At 37.6% G+C, this 24203-nt stretch overlaps 1 protein-coding gene across 3 annotated transcripts; it reads left to right on the top strand.

Annotated features, from left to right (window-relative positions):
- The first annotated feature begins 472 nt into the window (after positions 1-472).
- ube3d (ubiquitin protein ligase E3D) lies at positions 473-23357 on the top strand. Of its 3 annotated transcripts, none has more exons than XM_077721755.1 (11): positions 473-747; positions 1555-1766; positions 3128-3215; positions 4342-4564; positions 5091-5163; positions 5244-5322; positions 6008-6116; positions 7715-7863; positions 9358-9496; positions 15741-15784; positions 22783-23357. In XM_077721755.1, exons 1-10 carry the CDS (start codon positions 656-658, stop codon positions 15759-15761), a joined length of 1185 nt encoding a protein of 394 aa, XP_077577881.1. In that variant the 5' UTR covers positions 473-655; the 3' UTR covers positions 15762-15784; positions 22783-23357. The 3 variants fall into 3 exon arrangements, with proteins under 3 accessions (XP_077577881.1, XP_077577882.1, XP_077577880.1); XM_077721756.1 differs by lacking the exon at positions 22783-23357 and adding an exon at positions 22750-22765; XM_077721754.1 differs by lacking the exon at positions 22783-23357 and having other exon boundaries at positions 15741-17576.
- The last annotated feature ends 846 nt before the right edge of the window (positions 23358-24203 follow it).

The raw sequence follows: 24203 nt of genomic DNA, 5'->3' as shown, positions 1-24203 counted from the left end.
TTTAATGAACAATATATTTTCTTAAATGATTTTTATTAAATATCTATGCTATAGGAGTGAGAAATTGTATAATATTTTGCGTCAAATCCAAATATTACTATCAAGTTTTAAGTAAATAAAAATCATTCCAAAAGCCCCGAAATCTGTTTTAGTGTTCAGTGTTAAAATAGCTCACTTGCGCGGGAACCCGCTCAATTTGGCAACATTGTCTCCGTCTCCTTGTGCAGTAAAGTGCATCATGTTTGGCTGAAACAATACGGAATAACAATAATCACTTGACAAAATAAAAGTTACCACTACCGTGAGTTTTTACATTTATTGAAATTAACGGTACTTTATCCCAATATATGGATAATTACCAAGATTAAATGTCTTAAAATTTAGAATTTATATATTTTTTGTTTAGATTTTAATTGTCGCCACAGCTCTCATTGCCTGACTTTGAAATTCATAAAGGGATGTTCTTGTTCAATACGGTAATGTATAACAGTGCTATGTCCGGTTACCATACAATTCTCTTATAGATGTTACCGTGGCAAATACTTTACAGAATATTTATTTGTCTCCAAGAGCTTTGTTTAAAAAAATCAAATAATAAAATTGCAACGTTTTTTAGCAAGTTGCACATAATATTTGTATCGTATCTGTAGTTTGAATGGAAGATTTGGAGATGCCAGCCAAGACACGCGGTGTTGGAGTGTTTCTCGAATTAAGGAAAAGGCTTCAAAGTGGACTTCTAATTGTCGGGTGAATATTGAGTTTGTAAACATCCATTCCCGTTGCTCTATTGTGTTGTTGTGGTATGTTAGAACAACCCTAGGGTAAATAAAATTAGACCGGTAAATGTTAACTTGAGATCGAGAATCAATTGACGTTTGTAGATACTCATGCTTGATTTGCAGAATTTAAGTTCAATTCAATTCAACTATTCTGTTCTTGAACCTTGATATTCATTCATTTATTTTCCGTTTGGATTTTGAAAATGACATAATATTGATTCTATACACAATGGTTTTGGATACTAGTTAAATAACTAATTTCAGATCATCTTAAATACAATTCTTACCATCCATACCGTTATAAAAGATGGATTTCTATGATTTGATATTCTGTTATGTCAAGTAGAAGCAAAATAGGGGGCGGGGTCCTTAGACCCCTCTGTAAAAAATATTATTATTTTAATACCTTAAAGTGGATAAAATTACATTCATAATATTCCAGACTTTTCTTCAAACACATTTACCTGCTTAAAATTACTGAAGGAATTATTTATGTGGGGTTGATTAGTTAAGAAATTTATAACCAAATGAATGAGATAATTAAGTGCATGTTTCTGGCTAAGCATTAATAACAAGGCTGGGGCGGGGAGGGGGGGTGTCACGGACAACATTCTGACTTTGACCATGGGGAGAACATGCAGTCTTCATATGAAAAACTGGCTCATCGACACGGACTTTCACCAACCAACAGTTGATTAAAGAAAACGCTGATGTGACATTTGTGATGTTACTTGCTTTTTCAAATCTATCAACGTCTTTTCTCTCTGTTATCTAGAAAAGATGTATCTGCAAATCCTACTGGGATTGTTGTGAATGGTAGAGATGCATCCCTTCACATCCAGACCCCTACAGGCAACGTGACCTTCGTTTTGCCTCCTGGAGTTTCCTATGTGGAGGAATCCTACGTTTTGGTACATGGAGGAGAATCCTGTGAAGAAGAGCTCCATTTTAGGTTGCGGCTGAATGTTAAACATATAGAAACTGAAGGTACACGAAACGGGAAAGCATCTAGGCTGTGATTTTATTTACTATCCACATTCACATGGTACATAGAACGATGCAGAAATGAGTATTTTCTATTGAATAGGACTTATAGATATGAAGAATGGAAGAATGGATTACCTGATTGATCGCTTTAAACAAATTATTTATGCAACACAATAATCGTTCGCGAGGAAGCAACCGTTCGACAAAAACGATCTTCGACTTAATATCCATTCGACATAACGTTCAGCGATATGTCTGTTCGACAAACTGTCTGGAATTTTCAAATTGTCCGGCGACGAATTGTCCGTTGACGAAATGTCCTGTCGACGAACTGTCTGGCGACGAATTGCCCGGCAACAAATTGTCCGTTGACGAAATGTCCGGTCGACGAAATGTCCGGTCGACGAACTGTCTGGCGACAAACTGTCTGGCGACGAATTGTCTGGCAACAAATTGTCCATTGACGAAATGTTCGGGTACCTTAAAAACTACTGTCAATTAACTTAAAGGACGTGTCAAAGAGGCGGCCCGGGGGCCAAATCTGGGCCGCCGCATCATTTTGTGTGGCCCGGGAAAGTAAATCATGTGTTGACTTTCTGTTTTAGGATCAAATTCAAATGAAGAGTATATATGTAAACTTTAAATTTTCTTCTTTTTTTCCCCCTTTTAAATCAAAAATTGTAATTTTTTTATCCATTTTTTTCTGTTTTTAGTTAAAAAATTATTTTGTAAAATCTAAAAATATATTTAAAAAAACTAAAATAAACATTGTTTTAGATCTATAAAAAATAAATATTCACGGCCTTTAATCCAGTTCATTTAATCCATTTATAAAAATAAATTAAAAAATATTATATTTAAAATGGTCCAGCCCACATGAAATCGAGTTGATGCTAAGGCGGCCCGCGAACCAACCCGAGTCTGACACCCTTGACTTAAAGGATTATTTCAAGTGCCGGGAAGTAAATTGGATTGTGGGCCCGGTCAAGGGGTGTGGTGGAGGAGTCATAGTTTGGTGACCCCTGATCTGCCATATTGTATACCAAAGTTCACATGTTGTGTAATCTAATTGAGAAACGGGACCAAATTTTCGGTTCCTAAGAAAACTGGCCCACCATGAAGAAACTGAAGTTTAGATTGTTATTCTGACAATAGTTTCTGTTGCTCGGTCATCACCTCTAGATCTTTGTAAACTCTCATACATAAGGCTCCCGTCAGGACCTCTTCTATTTGTCCCAATATATGCTCACTGTAGAAATTAAATTGATTTTGAGCTGCCTTTTTCTATTTATACAGTATTTTACTGGTTTCTTCCCTTTTCAGAAGGTTTCCCTAATTTCATATTCATTTGTCCCCCTTAGAGTCCCCAGACATCATAAGGACACTGCGGGCTCAGGAAACTTATTGCTTCTACTGTCAGAGCTGTATGACCAGGCTGCTCGAGGATAGGTAAGGAAAAGACACACAAGGAGCAGCTGGACTAGAAATTATTTTTGTTTTTCTCTATTGCTTCTCCTCCAGAAGCAGAGTAAGGTTTTATTGATGGTGGGATGCAGCTAAGGCTATTATAGCTGGCCATAGAAAAAGGAGATTGGTGGAGAATGGAGCTAAAGTTGTCAGTTGTTGTAAAGTCCCTCTGGTATAAAGCTCCCCCTTACCTATTTACAAAAAATGGTGCTCTGTCCTGAGGTGGTTGAGTGTTATTGCTATTATTGCTTTCAGCCTGTGGCAATTTTTTGGTCAGCAGTTTGATATGCTTAAATTGCAGTGCCTGCATTATGGAGACCTTCAGCCTCTGGGTATGTTTCTTAGCAGTGACCTATTAAAAGTTGCCTAGCACTCATATTTTCACTCTCAACAAGGGCCAATAGATTTTGAGTACAATGTACAGGAATCCTGGTAAGTTCTAACATGTAAGAATGAAATACTTTGTCTACATTAATTAATATATGGTCACTGCGCTTCAACTGTGCACAGTGTATTTAAATGCTCTATTATGTTGCTGGGTAAAATTAGCTTTTTTAATGCAGTTTCTACATGCAGCTGCTACGCTGCATCAATCAAGATCAAGCAGATTTTGAGTTTTTGGGTCTAATCCGGCTCTAAGATGAAATCTGGATGAATGTAAACCAAGGCGGCATAGTGGCTAGCGCGTCGGCTTCACAGTTCTGGCACCGGGGGTTTGATCTCAGTTAGATCCTCAATGTGTGGAGTGTGCATGTTTTCCCCGGGCTTGCGTAGGTTTTCTCTGGGCATTCCGTTTCCTCCCACATTCCAAAAACTTGCCGGTTGAACACTCTAAATTTCCCCTAGGGATGAGTGTGAGCGTGAATAATTGTCCTGCGATTGGCTGGCTACTAATTCAGGGTGTCACCTGCCGGTTGTCCGAAGTCAGCTAGGATAGCCTGCAGCAGCCCCCACGACCCTTGAGGATAAGCGGTTCGAAAAATGAATGAATGTAATATACGGACTAAAATGAGTTTGACACTCCTAATCAAAACATGAAACAGAATGTTCCCCCATCTTCCAAAAATAACATTGGGATTTACTTTAATTTATTGTTCTTCACCGCCAGGTCCTTCACACGGGTGCTTCCCCTCCCAAATTGCAACTGGAATGCCATTGTGGACGATTGGTGCTGCCATCCAGATCCCTTTGCCAACAAAAAGATGCTGCCCCGACCTAGGGATTGTTTACTGGGCGACACGTTCTTTCTCCTTACCAGGGATGGTAGCTGTGAGCAGACTCTTCTTCAAGAAGTGATTTCTGCTGATTCAGAAGATAGTAAAGATTCCAAAGTGAGTGAGAATCAGCTCAAAATATAACTGAGGTAGCAAGCATGCAAACTTGTTATACCAGCATAAATATAGGCGGCGTTATCAAAACATAATGCATGCTTAAGTTTTCGATTAAAAAATACCTGAATGGTTATGAAAACATCTCATGCTTGAAAGGGGGGGAAAGTAGATTTCTCTTAATTAGCACTAAAAACTTGGTGTAATTGGAAAATAATTTTGAATTCTGTCAGCATTGACTTTGAATTTAATTTTGTCTCACAAGCCAAATCATTGAGTGTGCACATTGCAGAATGTCTGCATCAATGCTGCCATATCTTTGTGCATATTGTCAATACAAAAGCTGTAGCCCAAAAAAATGACAGTGATTATTACAGTGTTTAAGCACTTTTAAGTTCGTCTAGTTTTAAATTAAATAAGTTTAAAAACACCATTAGTGCACCCCCGTCCTCACTCCAAAACGAAAGAGGCGAAAGGACAGAAAGATGCAATGAAACTGCACTGAAATTTTGTACCTTTTCATGTACAGAAAACCTGCCGCCGACTTCAACTAGTGTCTTGCTTGAGTTGCTCCTCGGTTCTGGGGGAGGCATTGACACCGGGTATGCTTCTTCTAACTAACCGCTCTTTAAAAAATCACAAGTAACTTGTTATTATTAGCTGTTATTTTTGTGTCTTTCAGAGACCCTGAGATTGTACATCACACAGGTGTTGGTGGAGCCTACCGTGGGGGACAGAATTCCAGAATCTTCAGCGACTAGGTAAGAGTTTTATCCATCTTGACTGTGAAATGCTTGGTAAAAGGTCCGTACAATATACAGTGGTACCTCTACATACGATCTTAATTCGTTCCGGGACTGAGCTCGTATGTCGAGCTTCTCGTAACTCCAGCGAATGTTTCACATTTGAAATGAACTAATAACAAATTAATTCGTTCCAACCCTCTGAAAACAGGATTTAAAAAAAAACAAGATATTGCACTTAAAACGCATTGCGCCATATAGTCGTGAAAATACAGTAATAGTATTTTTTAATGTTTACATATTTGAACTTTGGAAAACATATCTCAGTCAGCAAATCCCCAAACTTTAGTCGGCAGAGTGTTAGCAAGAGCCTTCACATTGAATTTTTTACATCACCATCCAATGAACATGGTTGTGGGCCATTTTTACACTTTCAATTATGTTAGCTTTGCTGCACACTCAATCAAGCACTTTTTCTTATCAGTTTTAGCAACCCAGTAGGTGGTGAGTGCAGTGTTAATTGTCATTGTGACAAAAATCATTATACCTATATAGGAATAAGTCACCAAAAGTGCTTAACAGACAAGAAGTTAACAATAAAATTAATTAATAAATAACCTTAATTCATTTACTCCAGGGAATATTCTTGTCCGAGATCCAAAAATTACACAAATTTTAATATAATTTGTTTTATTTTGAACAGATCCTTATTCCTGGAGAGGACTATAACTGCAAGGCTTGCAGCTCTTTCCAGCTCCATGAGTTCGTTCCACTTTTCTGTCCAAACACCAAGTGGAAAACCTTTCCTACTGGTAAGAAGAGATGAAATATTGCACTCAAATAAAAGTACAGTTGCTTGAGTACTATAACTTCATACATGAAAAATTTGACCTTAGGTAATTATTTTTTTGTTTATTTTTTTTTACCTCGTCCAATTTAAAAGTATTCATTAGAACTGTAGGTGGCAGTGTTTTCCTTGCAGGCAGAGCCTGTCTATTTTTTTCCTTTGTCTCATGCTGAGACAATTGGTTACCACCTTTAGTGAAACACTCACACCAATATAGCAGAGCAGGTTATGTTATTAAGCTCTGTGTGTCAACCAAGAATGAGGCAATTACTGTAACAATTTAAGAATAGTGTATGACATACTCACTCAAATAATTCTTGAGAATTTACCCATATCATGTATAAAAATCATGCGTTTGTTGTCTGTGGTGAGACAGCAGGCTTTCTTTTTCCCAGCATAATTTGCTTTTTCTACATTTTTGGTTCCTCTCAATCATCATAAAAACATGCTTGATTTGCACATTCAGGGCCAATTTCTTTCATTCACAATCATGAATTGTTTTTACATGCCTGGACTAGTCTCTTTTTATCTTACATATTCTCTCGTGAGGACTATCGAAATAAATGCAGAAACACCAAAGAGGTGTGATTCACTGACAGCTAAGGCTGGCTTCAAATCCTTTTCCCTGAAACGTGTGTCATTGAAAACCGTAGCATGCTAAAGCACACTAAATTTAAAATGCCTTACACCAGCAGATGTAGCGTCTACACATATACTAGTTTAGGTGTGAATTCTTTTAAAAATTAATAATAATTCATAAAAATTAAAAGTTGTAATTCTTGTGTTTGAAATAAAGCACATGGAAGCAATAAATCATGATTCTGTTTTTACGGGTATGTCGGCGCCTACTTTGCTAAGATAGGTCATCCCCAATTCTTTTACAGCACAGACCAACTGGTTTTGTTGTTAGTTTTAAATATTTTTAAACTATCATATAAGCAAATGATTAGTACCCTTTTGGCTGCTATAACATTTTTAAAGCACACTATGAAAATTCTTTGACATAAATCCAATAAAAATGAAGTATTTTATCAGAACACTTGACTCATGACAGTTTATGTTTGGAAGCCCATCATTAAAAAGGGATTTGTACACCTAAACTGCTGCAATAGCCAACTCCCAGTAAACCTAATTGAAGTCTTCTGTTTAGTCCATTGAGTTATATTTGATAGCTTTCTGTAAGCCGCTTCTGTGTGGCCATGCGGTTTGTAATTGAATCCAAATTTTTAGGATAATTGATTCGTACATGAATTTATTCATTTTAATTCAACTAGGTAAGGACATTGAATTCACCAGACAATGTGCTTCAGGCCATCTTTTAATGTTGTTCCATCTACAGTATGTGTATGTGGCATGAACATTACATGGCGAGTTTGTGGGTGTCAGTGTGTGTGTTTGTGTGTGTATGTGTGTCAACGTACAATTTCACGTCATCGAAAACATTTTTACTCATCTGCTCGCAATCTTGCTTTGTGACAGAGTGGCTAAAATGTGATTCATAATTTTCTTCATGAGTTTCACTTTCAAAATGTAAAGTTAATGTCAGACCTTTTTCTTTTGCAGCTCTGGCTGCTGAACAGGGATTCAATCATGGCTTCCGTCCCAGAGTGGTCTGATAGCACTGTCACCCCTCAGAGTCACTCAGTGAGGGCGGAAAAAGCCATGAAACTACTTTACATAAATTGTTCTCATATGGGCATCCAGCAGCAAGAGTAAGTAAAAACAACTTGGACATTTTTCCATCAGTTTTCACCCCTTCTTGCCTTTATCTTTCATCTTTTTTCTGCATCGCTTAATCAACGCTTCCACAACGCAAACTAAAAGATGAAAGACTTCTTTGACAGATTTTTTTACAGCATTAATGCGCAGCAAAATAAAAATGGGTTTTTGCAACAGAAAGAATTAAAAAAAATTGTGAACCAATGACAGAGTTGTTTTAAATCCCAGTTATCAATTGTGCCAGAAGCACTTTAGTATCCACTTCTCCCATACTTCATAAAGACAGTCCCAGTAGTCTATCATTAATACATAATTATTGTTATTGTGATTTACACTGACATGGTCACACTATGTAGTGTATCTTTCAATATTCTACCACATTTAACATGATTATAAAAATATAAAACGCTAGAATCTTGGCTTAGTGTCGGCATAAGGTGGAATACACCCTGGAAATTTTACTATGGAATCAGGGGATGCGTATATATGCACAAAACCATTTACAAAAACATCCACGTTCATGGTTTTCATTTACATGCACCAATTATTTTTGAATTTAGGAGAAAACTGTTGTTAGAAGTAGAATCAAGTATCAAATAAACTAAGCAAACACATGATGAAGGTTTGATCCTGAAAAAACATTTTGCATGTTGATGCAATTCAATTTTCTACGTCAGAAAGAACCCCATTAAGCACAAACCCTAAGATTTTTTAAATGGCAGAGAAGTGGCTCATACATGGCACCTTTTCTACAATACAGAGTGGCACATGTTTCTCTAAGGAGTGCATAAAGGAATTAGTAACATATTACTTTGTGCAGTGTTTGCATGTCTAGACATAATGTATTTTCCGTATGAGATGACCATCAAATATCGTGACTTTTCCCTAAGGTTACATATGCTCACTTTGTGGACCCTTGTTTTACAAAGGTGAAGGTGGATGCTCTGCATGTGGTTTTCTGTGTTCTTTATCTCTGCACCCCAATCGAAAACTCCTCAACCCTCATTATTTTCAAGGGACTAAGCACTCATTTTTTCCCTGGCATTTGAATGTAGTCAAGACAAAATGGAGATGTTATGTTGTATCCGAAGATTTAGCAAGCATAATCTAAGTCTTCCCTAGATTATTGCAAATTCACGTCTTCACGATTTTTTCTGCTATTAATTATTACTTTTTAAAAAAAAATATATCTTTCTAAATTCATACAAATGTAAAAATCCACGCTGAAACTCGCAAGTGGAAGCCACTCCCGTTATTTTAAGGGTAGGGCTTAGGGTAGTTTTTAACCGTGAGGCGTGACACACAAGCTGCTCATCAATCTCATTTTATATCTTCATATATTTTTGTCTGTCTAATACACATTTTGTAATTAAAATTAACAATAAAAACCCCACTGAAAATAATTCAAGAGCTATTTTGGCTCTCTATTTCTGCTGAACATGGCTCTACCAGTCACAATTAATCACTTTCACATTCTACATTCTTAGAGTCGCCAACAGTTGGGAGGTCAATGCCACAGGACACACTGTGGTGTTTCCAGTGAAGGTGTGTCAGGAGCTGTTACAAGTCATAGAAGAAAGCAGTGCTACTCTTCCAGCATCAATGCGTCACATGAAAGCCTATAAGGTGAGACATTACAGATGAGACTTTCTGAGCCCCTTCATCACAACAGCATATTCTTCATCTCTTCAAAAATATATCACAGAGACTGGCTAAGAAGTAAATGTTGAAAATCTCTCCTCTTGTGAAAGCTAACATGGAATTAACAGTATTAAGTAAAAACCAATTGCCTTAACTTCCACCAAAAGCTGCATGTGCCCATGTCTTAATATGGGATATTAGATTGAGGGAGGTTATCTAAAAACGTATGATTTATCAAAATTGTATTTGCGATGCAAATTAACATTACACACTGAGTGCCTCCTCTCTAGGCAGCTGTTGGAGCCACACCCAACAATTCCATTGATATTCACTCTCTAAGGCAGTCAGAACATAAAACATTGAATTTTAAAAATTGTAAATGACAAAGTGCTCTTAAAAATCCCAACTGTCTTTTTTTATGTTTAAGTCAGGAATTACAGCTAGCAGCACTAGTATCCACTTTGGATAGAGCTTTCATCGGCAACCGTACTAAACACGAAAAATCGGATGGGGGGCACTATTCCCCTAAAATCCCCAATATTTTTGAAGTCTAATCAAGCGGCTGACAGGTTTCGTCAGCACTAATAACAGCCGGGATGCCTAACAATACATGGTTTGACTTTAATGGTTCTTCTGTAGTGACATGAAAAGGTTTCTCTTCATATTGAAGAAGCTTGCCTCCTCACAAACTAAGCAAGTTGTTCGAAACTATAAATGCATCTTAAATGGCTAAATCAGTACACGGCAGGCCTCAAAGCGAAATGAAATGAAAATAAAACTGCATTGTTTTATTTTTTATAAGAAAAGATTAAGCTTGTTTGTCCAACCAAGTCCAAAAGTAAGCTGCTTTGTTATTTAAAAAAAATGAATAAAAAACACAAGGTTCAATTGGTGTCTTGTAGTGCAAAAATGACACGTTTTTTCCCCCACTAACACAATATTATCCCCCTTACAAACTTAACTTGTCTAAAGCCTCTGTTCAATTGAACCCTTTTTTTTTTACAATTTAATGCATCACAAGTCAAATGTCTTTTTTTTTCCCGTGGCTAAAATATATGATTTCTCTTCTAGCCAATGCCAAGCTACCTTTTCTGTGTGATTCTAAAAATATCCTCACTTGGCCTCTGTTGCATTGGGGAGGCAAAAAAATGGTTTTAACTTAGTTGACAACCATGCTCTTTGCTCATTTTCAGCATAATGAGAGGAGTAATTATCACTATCTTCTAGTTCTTGCGCAGGAAATTGAAGCTGTCACGTTGCGCTTCAATCTGTTGAATTATATGACGGCATACTACTACTGTTCCCCAGCAATAAAATTGTCATGTTTTTATCAAAATCAAAAAAAAATTGAGGAGAACAGAATTTTATGTTTAGCACAGGTACCCCTTCTCCCTTTCACATACTGTTAGAATATCATTTAAGCTTCTGAACGGCAGTTTTAATGCCTATGGTCGAATTTTAACTAAATTGGGTGAGACTGGTGAAATTGAGAACGTTACAAAGTAACACAAGGCAGACATCGGGCTGTCTGGTTCCTGGAAATGGTTGCAGCAGTACTCAGAAGTGTGATGAAATGATACACCCAAACACTTCCTGATTGTGGAAGTCTGTTGGGAAGTCGTTGGCTGAGGACAGGAAGGTAATGTGATCACACAGACATCTATTGTTACTAGAATTGGTTTAAGAGTACCTGAAATCTTGTTTGAAAGAGAAAGGAAAACAAAATAGCTCCCATAGTGTCATAGAGACCAGCATACAGTCATAAGATTTTTGAGAGAAATCCAAAGTTTGATCTATAATATGATACAACAAGAGGCCTTTGGGCTATTGTTATTTGGCCGCACTGTATATCCTTATATAAGTGAAGGGTAACGCCAAACTGTAGATTTAAAACTACAGCCCATGGACCAATTGTTTTCAGGTATACTTGTATTGACTTGCAGCAAATTATGAAAATACAATTGATTCTGGCTCCCAGAAAAAACTTAGATTCAGCTTGAAATCTATTGCACTTCTGTGTTTGTTCTTCTAACAGTGGCTCTCCAGATGCACATATGGAAATTAATATATAGTAATCCCTCGAATATTGAGGTTGGATTGGATAACTTTATTTTATTCTAACTTGTTTTTCTTCTTCCGTGCTGAGTCTTGGCAAGAGTAGCTTCATTTTAGGAGTTTCAGCGTAGATTTTCACATTTTTATGAACTTTAAAAATAAGTGTTTTGAATAATTAATAGCGGAAATAATCGGAAAGTAGGGATTCGTGATAAGTGAAGACGCTATAATCGAGGGATTACCGTGTGTGGAATTTCGGTATTTTTTTATGTTTGTAGCGTTGCATATAAAAATAATCCAATGTGATGAATCGAGCCTGATTATGAATTTTTTACCTTTGTTCTGTCGCTGTAACATTTTCTCTTTGGTCTGCACTGCAGTTTGTGTTGCAGTAGTCTCAATCTAGATATAATGCAATATCCACATATTTCTGGTTTATGTTGTTGCTTATAGCCCTAAACCCACTGCCAATGCCTGTTAAAGGCATCCATTTCAAATGGTAAAGTTGGCATTGAGTGCTTATGTTTCACTGTCATTGACTCTGATAGAAGTCCAAGCCAACTGGACTTGGGAGGGTGTGGCAGCATTCGTTTGATCGCTGCCATCACACCCAGTCAAAATGGATTGGACATGTATCGCTCTCAATGGGAGCTACCTTGGGAGCTACCTTGGGAGAACTTACACCTAAAAGCATATGCATTTTTAAATTCTTTTTTATTTTCAAAAGTTATATGGCGTTCACAATTTGAACTGATCAAAAACATATTAATTACAGCAATAGTGTGTAATTTGACAGGTGTGCAAATGAAAGTAAGTGGAAGATTTTCACATTGGCCCTTTGCACCATTTGATTTTTTCATTAGTTTGTTTTTTTCAAAAGGCCTTGGGAGGAAAACTTTTGGACACACCTGGACTAGAGTGTCAATGTCTTTTTCCAGATTGTCAAAGTTTGACTCATGTACGAACCATTTTCCTCTCGGTAAGAAGATCAAAGACAGCACCATTACTAACCTCATAAGAGAATGCATATTAAGGACGTCTATTGTTTTCTGTGCTCTGCACCCTCCAGTCATGACCCTTCAGTGTAATGGGCTATAAAGTACTATGACATGGTGTCACTTTTGCCCTTCCTCATCAATCTTCCATTTTACCCACCCACAGTAGTGTTGCGTGCGTTAGCAGGAGGGAATCAGAAATTGATACGTGGCAAAATAAATTGGTTAGCAGATGAGTAGTTTGGCCCACTTGTTTAATGACGTTTGTCATTTTTCAATTTGAATTAAAGTTAATGATTTTATTGTCATTATACAAGTATGAGATTTAAAGCTTTCACTATGTAGTGCACAAATAACAACAGACAAATAAATAATCCATAAATGAGAAATCGATTTATAAATAGTCCAAGTGAGATCAGCAGAGCGTAACGGCCTTGTTCTGTCTGAAGTCCAGGATAAGTTCCATGGTTTTGGAGACGTTAGGTGCCAAGGTGGTGCAGCGCCATCATAATGGATATACAAGGTAAACAACCAAGATGTGTCTGTAAATGGTTAATACCGTATATGAATGCCACATTGGGTCATGATTGGGAAAGGGTTATTATAAAAGAAAAATACAAGACCTTCTTTTCAGCTGCATTAATAATACTAAATTAGACCGTCAGATGTTGACAAACTGCAGTCTCTACAGAGGTTATAGAAAATAAAAGCTTATTTGCTTTTATTGTAATGATATTAAACATTTTAACTAATCGGCTGCTATATAAAATGGGAGCCACCCAATCTATCATGACTGGAATGGGCGTGTGTAATGATTCACATAATTATTAATTACCGGTCATGTTTTCCCCCCAGACATTAGGTATTATTAATTTTAACTCGGTATGGAAACGTTTATTGCACCAAATAGTTTATTATTTATTTATTCATTCATCTTCTGTGCCACTTATCCACGCAAAGGTCGTGGGGGTCTCCTCGAGCCTTTCTCCTATCTGTGGGCAGTAGGTAAACCCTGTGTTGGTTGCAAGCCAGCAGACTGGATGCAAATGAAGTTCGGGACCCTAAATAGCACTGCACCACAAAGAGGAATGATACTGCAAAGGAAATCCCAGAATGGGCTCAGCAATACTTCCAGAATACATTGTCGGTGAACACAATCGACCATGCCATATGTCGTTGCCAGCTGAAAGTCAACAGTGCAAAGAAGCCATTTGAAAGCCCCAGTTAAATAGCATCCGTCACAGATAAGATGAGACTGTTATCCGTCAAACACGTGTTTGCTGCTGCATCGGGCTGCTTAGCGCTTGGGAAATTATCGACAGTTCAAGCGAGATCACCGTGAGCCATTGAAGAAGATTGGTGGTTTATAGAAACACTCACATGGTATACAAACCAGTCGCGGTGTATTACATTGGATGCAAACCATTCTAAGCCAAAAGCCCTCTCTTATGATAAAAATACAGTTCCTCTGCAATGCTCTCGGATTTCCTTTATTGAACGTGTGGCAATCAAACACTCCTTTATCACTGGTTTCTGCCACCAGCTCGTGTGCTCTGTTCCAGTTTGTCCCTCTCCTCCTTTGTCTCCCTCTCGCTCTATGTATTTGTCTTGAATGTGTGCATCAATATTTACAGGCTTGTAGTCAGACAACATAATTTAAGAAGATTTGTTATTGTCATTAAATAATGAACAATTACATTAATCGATTATACAATCCACTAGCAGTTCTTCAGTTACAGCAGTTCTCATTTCTTTTTTTTCTTATACTTTAGATTATTTCTTTTAATTTATATAAAAGATGAAAGTAGTCTTGTGGCGTTTTGCTTGCGACAACCGGCAGAAATCTTATGTATCTTTTCCAATCGGCAATGCAGCAACGCAACAGACGCATTGCAAACATGGCCAGTGTAACTAAACGCATTGTTTAGAATGGATAGGAATTCGGTCTGCCAGAGAACGTCTTGCTGATCTGTTTTGTTCCATACCTGGTATAACTAAAGGGAAAACTAAAGCACAGTTGTTTTATTTGGACCAGGATTCTTTTCGTGTGGCATAGCAGAAAACTGCTCTGTTGTCTGACAAATCCGAATTTGAAGTTCTTTTTTGAAAAATGGGACACCATGTCATCTGCACTAAATAAGACCTGGACAACCCAAATTATCAGTAGTCATTTCAGAAGTGTACATCTGTGATGGATTGGAATCACAGTTTTGATAATGGTCTTGTCCCAACTTTATTGTGATTTGATGTATAATTTAAGACCAAAATCTTTTTGCCCTTTTAAATAATGCATTTCCTCAGTTTCTGGTTTTGATTTGTCATTTACTATTCTGGATAAAATTTTGAAATTTGGCTTTTAGTTTATATTCAAAGTGTGTAAATCAAACTTATTTAGAATCTGCTTTGTATTTGTTTGGACTGTGTAGACATGAAAATTCATGAAAGCAAAGGCCATTCCTCATTCATATTCATGTTTCATATTGTTTGTTATATTTCAACCATTCATGAATGGGTGGTTGTTGAGTACAATGAGATCACACTAGAGGAGTCCCTTGGGGTCTGGGTTTTATATGTCATGTTCCATAGTGGGATGTCAGCATCTCTTTCCTGCCTCAGCCTAACAAGGTGCTATTACAAGTCCGCTTCTCTCTGTTTACTCCAGTTTCCTTTCTCAGTTTGTTCTGTCCTCTGAACCTCCCCATTGCATTAGTGGTAACTCACCTCAATTTACTGTTTATCATTTGTATGAATTAACATTGATGCGCCTGAGTGGCGAGCAAGCATTGGCATGAGGACAGAGAAGACACGGCCTTGAGTAAGGAAAATGCTCTCATCCATCATCGCAGTGTGGAGCCCTCGCTGGAACTCGATGATTGTCTGCAGCAGGCAAATACCCAGGAATAGCAGATGGAGGAAGTGAGGCAGGAACTGCTTTAGTTGATTTGCTTGGTGCTTTTTTTCTGGCTATGCATGTTCTTTTTAACTTTTGAAATCCCTGCCACCTGTGGGCGTTTATTTGAAGGCCAAAATTGCTGATAAAGTATTGCCACGCTGATTGGCAGTCTATAGCACAGTCGTGCATCTGTGCTTTTGGAAAACAATTTCAAAGAGTTTTCTGAAATGCTAAAAATACAAATGTTCACGTGTTTAACTACCTGCTCACTTTCTTTTATACCTAGGTGGCCTACCTAAGACTGTGACTCCACTGAAGAGCTGCTGTCAGGTTGGTCAAGATATGTATATTGTAACGGGTGAATGTGACTTTTTTCAAGTGATTTTTCTGTACTTGGAAAGTACTGTCCTCATCTTAGCCTTTTTCCAGAAAACTGCATTAATTGTCTTCAAAGATTTAAAACGCTCTTCTTTTTTTTTATTTGGCACCGATAATACACAGAAATATGATAGTTTTAATTTAATGGTAGAACATGTTTAATTAGTTGGATTTGGATGATTTTTTTTGTTTATTTTGGGGTCTAATATGGTAATGCAATAGGTTATAGTCTAATAAAAGCAGTTCATAGAGATCATGTGCTGTAAAAAAAAAACATCAAGCAAGATACCCAGGACATGTTAAACATTTCTACATGGTGTGTACAGACAAAATGTTATTTTTCAAACGATATAAAAGGAGAGCCTAACAAGAAAATACTCGGGACCTCAAGGCTTAACCATAAAATGTTTTATTTCGATTGATAGAATGTTTATATATAGAAGACAATAATGGTTTGTGTTTGTACCATATTTCAAGCGTCTTTGTCAGAAGTTTTTTGCTGACATTTTCTGCTCTACAACTCCAATGTTCTCATGGTAAATGTAGCTTAGAGACCCTTCAGCCACAGTGCACAGCAACCAATTGTCTACTTGAGGGTATTTGTGTTCTGTGGGATAAATGTGGAGTTTTGTTGAAAATGTATTGTATGCATACATTGTTTAACGGTACCCTTTAACTAATGATAAGCCTGCATTTGAATTATTTTTTTAGAACCTCCAAAATAATATAAATCATCCAAATATAATAATAGACATACATTCTCAAAGATGTTCTTTTGTTTTTACCAATACGAAACAAATAATTTGGTGTATTGTTGACCCGTTCAAATTCTAAATAAAGGTGTAAAAAAAAGAGATAATAATGGAGTATATAGAATTCTTAAATATTGTTTATAAATATTTAATGCTCTTTTAAGGCATCCCTTAATGCAAATGTGCCATTTGAAGTCCCTAATCTTCATATATATGGACATTAGTGGGCTGCCCATTGCCATAACTAGAGTGGATTAAGAAAAGAAAATATAAAAAAAATTGCATTGAGTCCATCCTAATATCACATACAATGCACAAGCTGGTCTGTCACCCAATTTATCATATTAAAGGCACCAGGTTGAGCTTCAATGTGTGAAAATAATATTTCATCTACATACATTATTTCTGACCATCAAGCACATTCCTTTGCATAATTATTTTTAACTCCCTTAGTTGGGGGGGTATTTTTTTCCTGCCTCAGTGTGCATGTGTGCATACCGAGATTAGCTGAATGCTGATGCGGCAGGTGACAATTACTCTTAAAAGCACCAAGAACTACAGTACGGGGCCTGCTGAGATGGCAAAGCAGAGCGTGAATAGGGTAATTAAATACATTTTCCAAACTGTCAAGGGCTTCCTATTTCCTTTTTGCCCTTTCCACGTGAGTGCAAATGAAGTAGGCTTTGAATAATCAATTTGTTTTAAACCTAATGAGCAGAGGAAACTACTAAACCATCACATGGTTTAAGTCAGTTCCAGGTATTGCTTTGTTTTTCTCCAGTTATTGATAGAAAGGAAAGTGTCAGGGTAGGGAAGCACATTGTGGACATAAAGCTCACTCGACTTTATAGACAATTGTTTTGTGAAAATACGCATGAATAACAGTTGTATATGTATTGTTTTGTTTTGTTTCCAGTACTTGCGACATATTCCTAATGTGCTGTGATAAAATATTTGGAATTTTAAAGCAATCTAAGTTTGTCCCATTCCCTGTGTGAGTGATAATTATCACATTTATTTTCTTTAATGAGTGATAATTATCACATTCATTTTCTTTAATGTAAAGCTTGCTTAAAATCCCTAAATGTTCCTTAAAATTGACAGTGCGCATTATAATCAATTTCAATAATCCTTTTGAATTCATTCAAATTGTGATTAATGACCTGAAACTGATTTTGTTGGAGCATGCATTTTTGTACTGCTGCACATTCATTCATTTTCTGAAATCGTCGGGGATGCTGGAGCCTATCCCAGCTAACTATGAGCAGCAGGCACGGGAGAGCCTGCATTGGTAGCCAGCCAATCGCAGGGTACATGGAGACAGACACACTCATACCTAGGAGTAATTTAGTTTTAGCGTTGAACCAGCCTATCCTGCATGTTTTTGGGATGTGGGCGGAAACTGGAATAACCAGACAAAACCCACAAAGTGAGGACCCACCTGAAATTAAACCCTTGACCCCAGCACTGTGAGACTGACACACTAACCACTCATCCGCCGGGCTTCCGAGACACATTCACCCAAAAATTAAACAAATGACTAACATACAACCATTATTACAATGTTAAATTATGAAGAACAAATAACAATTGCTGTACATTGTAACACTATTGCACCTTATAATGAGGTACAACTTATGTATGAATATTAACTCGATCATTGAAGGTGTGCCCTATCTCATCTAATTTTCTGAAACGCTTTATCCTCGTTAGGGTCGCGGGGGGTGAAGTCAATGCAATGGGGAGAGCAAGTAATACATGGAATTCCGCAAAAAATTGAGTATCGAATCACAGCATACATTTCTTATTGAGATCATAATCTGAGCATTATTCTATTCAGTTTGGAGTCTATCACACTGTCAATTTAAGTACTAATCAATGTCCAAAATGCTGACATTATGTAATTAATTGAAAAACTATATTAAAGTGGGGCAACCCGGCGACTGAGTGTTTAGTGGGTCCGGCCTCACAGTGGGGCCTGGGTTCAAATCCAAATCGATGTTTGGAGTTTGCATGTTCTCCCCGGGCCTGTGTGGGTTTTCTCTGGGTACTCCAGTTTCCTCCAACATTACAAAGATATGCATGGTAGGCTGATTGGACAATTTAAATTGCCCCTAGGTATGAGTGGGAGCGTCAATGGTTGTTTGTATCCTTGTGCCCTGCAAATGACCTATTAAGGGTCTCTGGCCCAACATCAGCTTTTACTTGGTAGTATGCCATATTTTCCTGGGTGTCTTCAGGACCTTTGGAAAGTAGGCCTTCCACTACAAAATATTCTTGAAGTAACACTTCTGATCTGACAAGGGAAAGTCTGACATACATAATAGACTGCTGAGGCATTAACTGCAGCACATTTATGGGTCAGTACTGTATAAAATGAAAGTGACAGCTTGGACATTCCACAGAATGACTGTATTACTGTACCAAAGATAGCACGGGCAGTCAGTCCTTATGAACAGTGTTTCTATTACTTACTGGAAAGTATTTTGAATGTTGAAGTGTAAGATTAGTGAGAGAAATAACCACATGTAGGAAACTGTCCATAAGGCTTCTAAATTAAAAAGAGGAATGGAAGTTTAGAAATTAATATCATCAGAAAAGGTCCAAGGTAAAGATATGGAATATATTACAGTACTTCTATATTTTGTATATCATTTTGGTTTTGAATGTTATCTCAACTTTAGTTATTAGAAAACCATCATCAGCTGTGACATCAAAGGACCTAAACAAAATGTATTATGTGTACAACATTAGCTTTAGACACATGGTAGGGTTGTGTTGTCAATGGTATAATTATTAGTATAGTAAAGTGACAAAAAACACAATAGAAAACCTAATTAAAATGTTATTGATCTCTTATATTCTATATTAGTAATTCAGTACAGCTTGATGCATCTTGTTTTACCCACATCCCTCATTAACCTGAATCTTCTATGACTACTGTACATCAGTAAAGAATGTCTATCAAAGTCAAACATAAAATATGATGGGATGAAGTCTATAATAGCCACAGTATGAATTTAAAATTGGATTTTCTGGACTTTTGCGTCTGCTAATGTAGTTTGGTTGTTTATATTTATTAATTTTCTTTTTGCAGAGACAATGATCTGTGACATTTGTCCACTGTAGAATGGGATCTGTTTGAGAGAGGTCAAGCCATAAAGCTTGTTTCATCTCTGAGAGGAAATGAGGCATTAGATTGAGTTCCTCTTTTAGTCACCCAATCCTAATAGGTCATCTCTCCAAAGTGTTCTCGGTCATTCAATGAAAGAAGGATCACAGAATTGTTGCACTTCCCCAGAGCCACTCTGGTGTTGAATGATGACACTCCCATTAAGATATTTATGCCGCTACCTCAGTTTGCACAGGTTATTGCGGCTTCTATTATTGAACTTTTGACCACATTATTGAGTATCCGTTTTGAACATTAAACATGACAGGTTTAGACGGTTGTAAGGATCTAAAGAAAATAGAAATCTATCATTATCTATATCCTTCCGATCTTATCAGCTTTTATTATCACTTCAAATTACCAAAAGGTTTCAGGGCTGGGGTGAGGGAATAATGGTCAAAAGTAGCCACCTGAGAAATGAAACCGTCGTCCGGTCCTGCACAAGCTAAACTCCATTCCATTTTTATTATAAATTATATACTGCGGTTTGTGTAGATTACTATTTCTTTTCATCAGCCTTATCCACATGAGGATTGCAGTAATAGAGGTGACTTTGCTTACTAAACAATCACAGGTATACACTCACTGACCACTGGTAGAAAGGCAACACTAATTTGTTGTTGGTTGCAATGTCATTTCTCTCTTAAATATTGTTTCTGACCATGTCCATCCTTCTCTTTATGACCACAATGTATTGATGGCTATTCCAGCAGGATCATGTGTTATGTCGTGAAGCTATGCCATGACCTTCACATTCCCCAAATCTCAATTCAATAGAGCACCTTTGTACAGTGGTGCAATGAGAGATTCACATCAAGGATATATAGCCGACAAATCTGCAGCAACTATGTGATGCTATTTTGGAAATATGGACTGAACCCTCTGATGAATGTTTCTTCTACCTTGTTAAAAGTATAGCACAATTGATTAAGGCAGTTCTGAGGGCAAAAAAGGAGACTCAAAGTTTTTCTCGGCATCTTTTTTCAAATTAACATTTTCTTGTATGTTGATAATGAGGCCAAATGTTGCTCAAAGAAAAACTGATTAATTCTACCTTCTTATAATTAACCTTAGCGTGTTCAATAGTCACTATGTTTGGCAGTACATAATGAAATACAGATACCAAGATACCAGACCAATATGGAAATTAAAAAGCTGATGTGTCTATCAGAAGTAAATCGTTCTACAATTGTGAAGCCTCAGATTAGCATTAAGGCAGTGCTTCTTATTTATTTCATGTTTGTTCATAATAATCGGACATAGGCTTTGTCATCATCATTGACTCGACAAAAGCCTAATGGTCATCATACCCAGAGACTGCATATGACGAAATTGGTAAAAAAAAAAATAGCAAAAAATCTCATACCGAAATAACAGTAAAGCCAAGTGCACTTTGTCATATTTCCTCCTCTTGGCTTTCAGGTCACTTATGTTTGACTCTATCTGTGTTGCTCTCAACCTTTCTCTCTATCCCTGTCAATTTTTTCATGGTGCTTTAGTGTAGTGACCCCTGAAGGGTAAAAACCAAAGGTCAATCAGTGGGTAATACTGACTCACTGGATAATTCTGTGGGCGGCCCGGCAGCTGAGTAGTTAGCGCGTCTCCCTCACAGTGGGGGACTTGGGTTCAAATCCAGGTCGGTCCATCTGTGTAGAGTTTACATGTTCTCCCGGGCCTGCATGGGTTTTCTCCGAGTACTTAGGTTTCCTCCCACAAACCAAAGACATACATATATGGTAGGCTGATTGGACACACTAAATCTCCCCTAGGAATGAGTGTGGGTGTGAATGGTTGTTTGTCTCCTTGTGGCCTGCGATTGGCTGGCCACCACTTCAGGGTTTCCCCCATCTCTGGCCCAATCTTAGCTGGGATAGGCTCCAGTACCCCCTGTGATCCAAGTGAGGACAAAGCGTTTCAGAAAATGAGATGCTATGTATAATTCTGTACTGTTTGTTCTTCTTTGATGTTGTACTCCCTGCGTGAACTCTGACAGTGAGCACTCCACTGCCATCCACTGAGTGACTGTGCAATTACACTTTATTCTCGTTAAAAGCTAGGTTTTTCAAAGTCAGACGCTCCCAGGCATTCCCTCCCTCTCCAATTTTCCTCTATGGGTCAGTCTATAATTGTTCCTCATTAGTATATGGTATACTTACTGACTCAGTTCCAGGATAACCAAAACGGAATTGATACCAGAATTAAATAATTCATGTCCAACCAAACTCTATTACTGAAATATCTATTGTAGCATTTAAAGTACAGCGGCTGTATTTTATGGATATTTCTCAGGCTTAATTACAATGTCTTGTTTTATATTTTTCACAATTGCCATACAGTATAGTGAACAAACATTTCTAGCCCCACACTCCTAAATAACTCTCCAACAATCCCATTCCCTTCATCCATGGTTTTGAACTAAACCACAGATCATATCTTTGGAGTGTTATGGAGCTCATTAATTTGTGCATTGGTATTAAAAAAAATCCTGCTAAACACATCAAGCCTTCAAGGAGGCCCTGGCTGACGAGTCAATTTGCTCTTGGGGAAGAATCTGATGCAGAGGCTGCAGTAAAATGATGCAATGACAACTCAGAACAGACAACTAGAATCAGTTCTACAATATATAATGAGGTTGACAGCGCAATGACACAGTAAAAATTGGTTCCAGTTGTTAGTGGCATAGAATGTCAATGACATTTTCACACACTACTATGTATAGCTTGATGGTTTGAATGTAATTACAGATCTCTTTGGTAAAATGATGGATGGCATTTAATGGAATATTTTTCCAAATACCATACCTTCACGCCAATTCAGAGGCTGAAGTTAAATGTTATCATAATCTGAAGGCTAAGCCATCAAAGGTGAAAACAAACAATCAAGTATAAATTTTATCTGCCTATTTTACTGTGTGGTGTATGTCCATGCATGTATTTTTGTTTGTGTCTGTTTGAACAAACCATTTCACATTAGACTCCATTATTTTTATATAGTCCCCCTCATGAATCAAATAATCTACTCATCAGGAAGCTTTCCAGAAGCCTACCCCTGATCCTGATTATGTGATTCAAGTGTCTTGGAGAAGGAAGAGATGGAAAACAGACTGGATAGGTGCCTCAAGTGCCGCAGTTGGTGAGCCCTGCTCTTCGCCATCATCTCTCCGTCTCCCTAATTCAACTTTGCTGCCACCGTGGAGCAGTGAATTTTTTTGTCAGCCTTTCAGCCTCTCTTAGAGCTCTTCATATAAGGAGCTAGGAACTACAGCAGGGGTGGCCAACTCCAGTCCTCGAGAGACGTTATCCGGTCTGTTTTCCATTTGTCCCTTCTATACCACACCTGAATCAAATGGTCAACTCATCGGCAAGCTGTACAGAAGTTTGATACCGAACCCGAGTATTTGATTCAGGGTTTTTGGTGGAGAGAAATATGGAAAACACAATTGCGCCTCTCGAGGACCGGTCTTGGCCACCCATGAACTATAGCCTCCCCTGCATGTTTATATACTGCACTGCCTTTGACACAGTGATGTGGATCCACTATTAGTATGTAGGGCAGAGGCGGGCACAAGTAACAATAATAATAATAATCGGACATAGGCTTTGTCATCATCATTGACTCGACAAAAGCCTAAAATCAACTGATAAACTTACTCAAAGTGTTGGAGATTTTGGAGCTACTACACATAACTTTGCTACCAACTGTAGAAAGAAATTGCAATGGTTCTTCCTCAGTAAGAAATAGACAGTGGGAAGCTGATTTGACAGAGTGGAGACATTTTGAGCTGACAGCCAACAGACAAGATGGATAACTTGTTGGATATTGGATACTGTAGGGAAGGGTGATGTTTCTACAAATGCTGCTTGATAGCCACTTTCCACTTTGCAGAGACTTTGCATCAACTGCTGACTTGAAATCTGGAGAGTTTCTATCACTATTTACAGGCCATAGCGATTAAAGTTCTCATGGATTTGGGAAAATACAGTTTAAAAAAGTTCAGCTTACAAAGCTCTTACAAGCTGTTCGGTTACAGTATTTGACATATTGTTATGTCAGACAACTGAAATGGGAGGTATGCAGAATGGTGATTTTGAGGACATATGTGAATAAGAGTGTGATCTAATCAGGAACACTCAGGAAGTGATGGAAGGAGCGTGGCGGAGGCAAGCCAATCTGCCACCATTCAACAGCTAAGAATAAGACAAATGGTCCAATCATCCAGATTCATGTTTCTGCTTCATCCACCTTGATAGTTTTCACTGCACTTTCCTTTCAGTTAATCCATGACTGATTATATTTTCCAATGGATAGTGAGTGCGTGTGTATACAGTTTTATATATTTAATTTACTGTATAAAGACAGAGTTCAATTGGTGAACATTTCAAGAATGTAGTCATTTGCATGGAAAAGGTGAGTAATTTTGTTCTGTGACAGTACAGTGGTTTGAGCG

This window comes from Stigmatopora nigra, chromosome 7, assembly GCF_051989575.1.
Source record: "Stigmatopora nigra isolate UIUO_SnigA chromosome 7, RoL_Snig_1.1, whole genome shotgun sequence".
Lineage (NCBI taxonomy): Eukaryota > Metazoa > Chordata > Actinopteri > Syngnathiformes > Syngnathidae > Stigmatopora > Stigmatopora nigra.
Note: the sequence above shows the minus strand (reverse complement) of the source record. Positions and strands in the feature narration are given on the sequence as shown.

What these genes read in the sequence shown, in the direction of transcription:
- ube3d (XM_077721755.1), top strand. Translation starts at nt 656, where the DNA reads ATGGAAGATTTGGAGATGCCAGCCAAGACACGCGGTGTTGGAGTGTTT. An exon ending in CCAGAATCTTCAGCGACTAG is followed by an intron (nt 5,323 to 6,007) that starts GTAAGAGTTTTA and finishes TATTTTGAACAG; the next exon opens with ATCCTTATTCCTGGAGAGGA. An exon ending in GTCACATGAAAGCCTATAAG is followed by an intron (nt 9,497 to 15,740) that starts GTGAGACATTAC and finishes TTTTATACCTAG; the next exon opens with GTGGCCTACCTAAGACTGTG.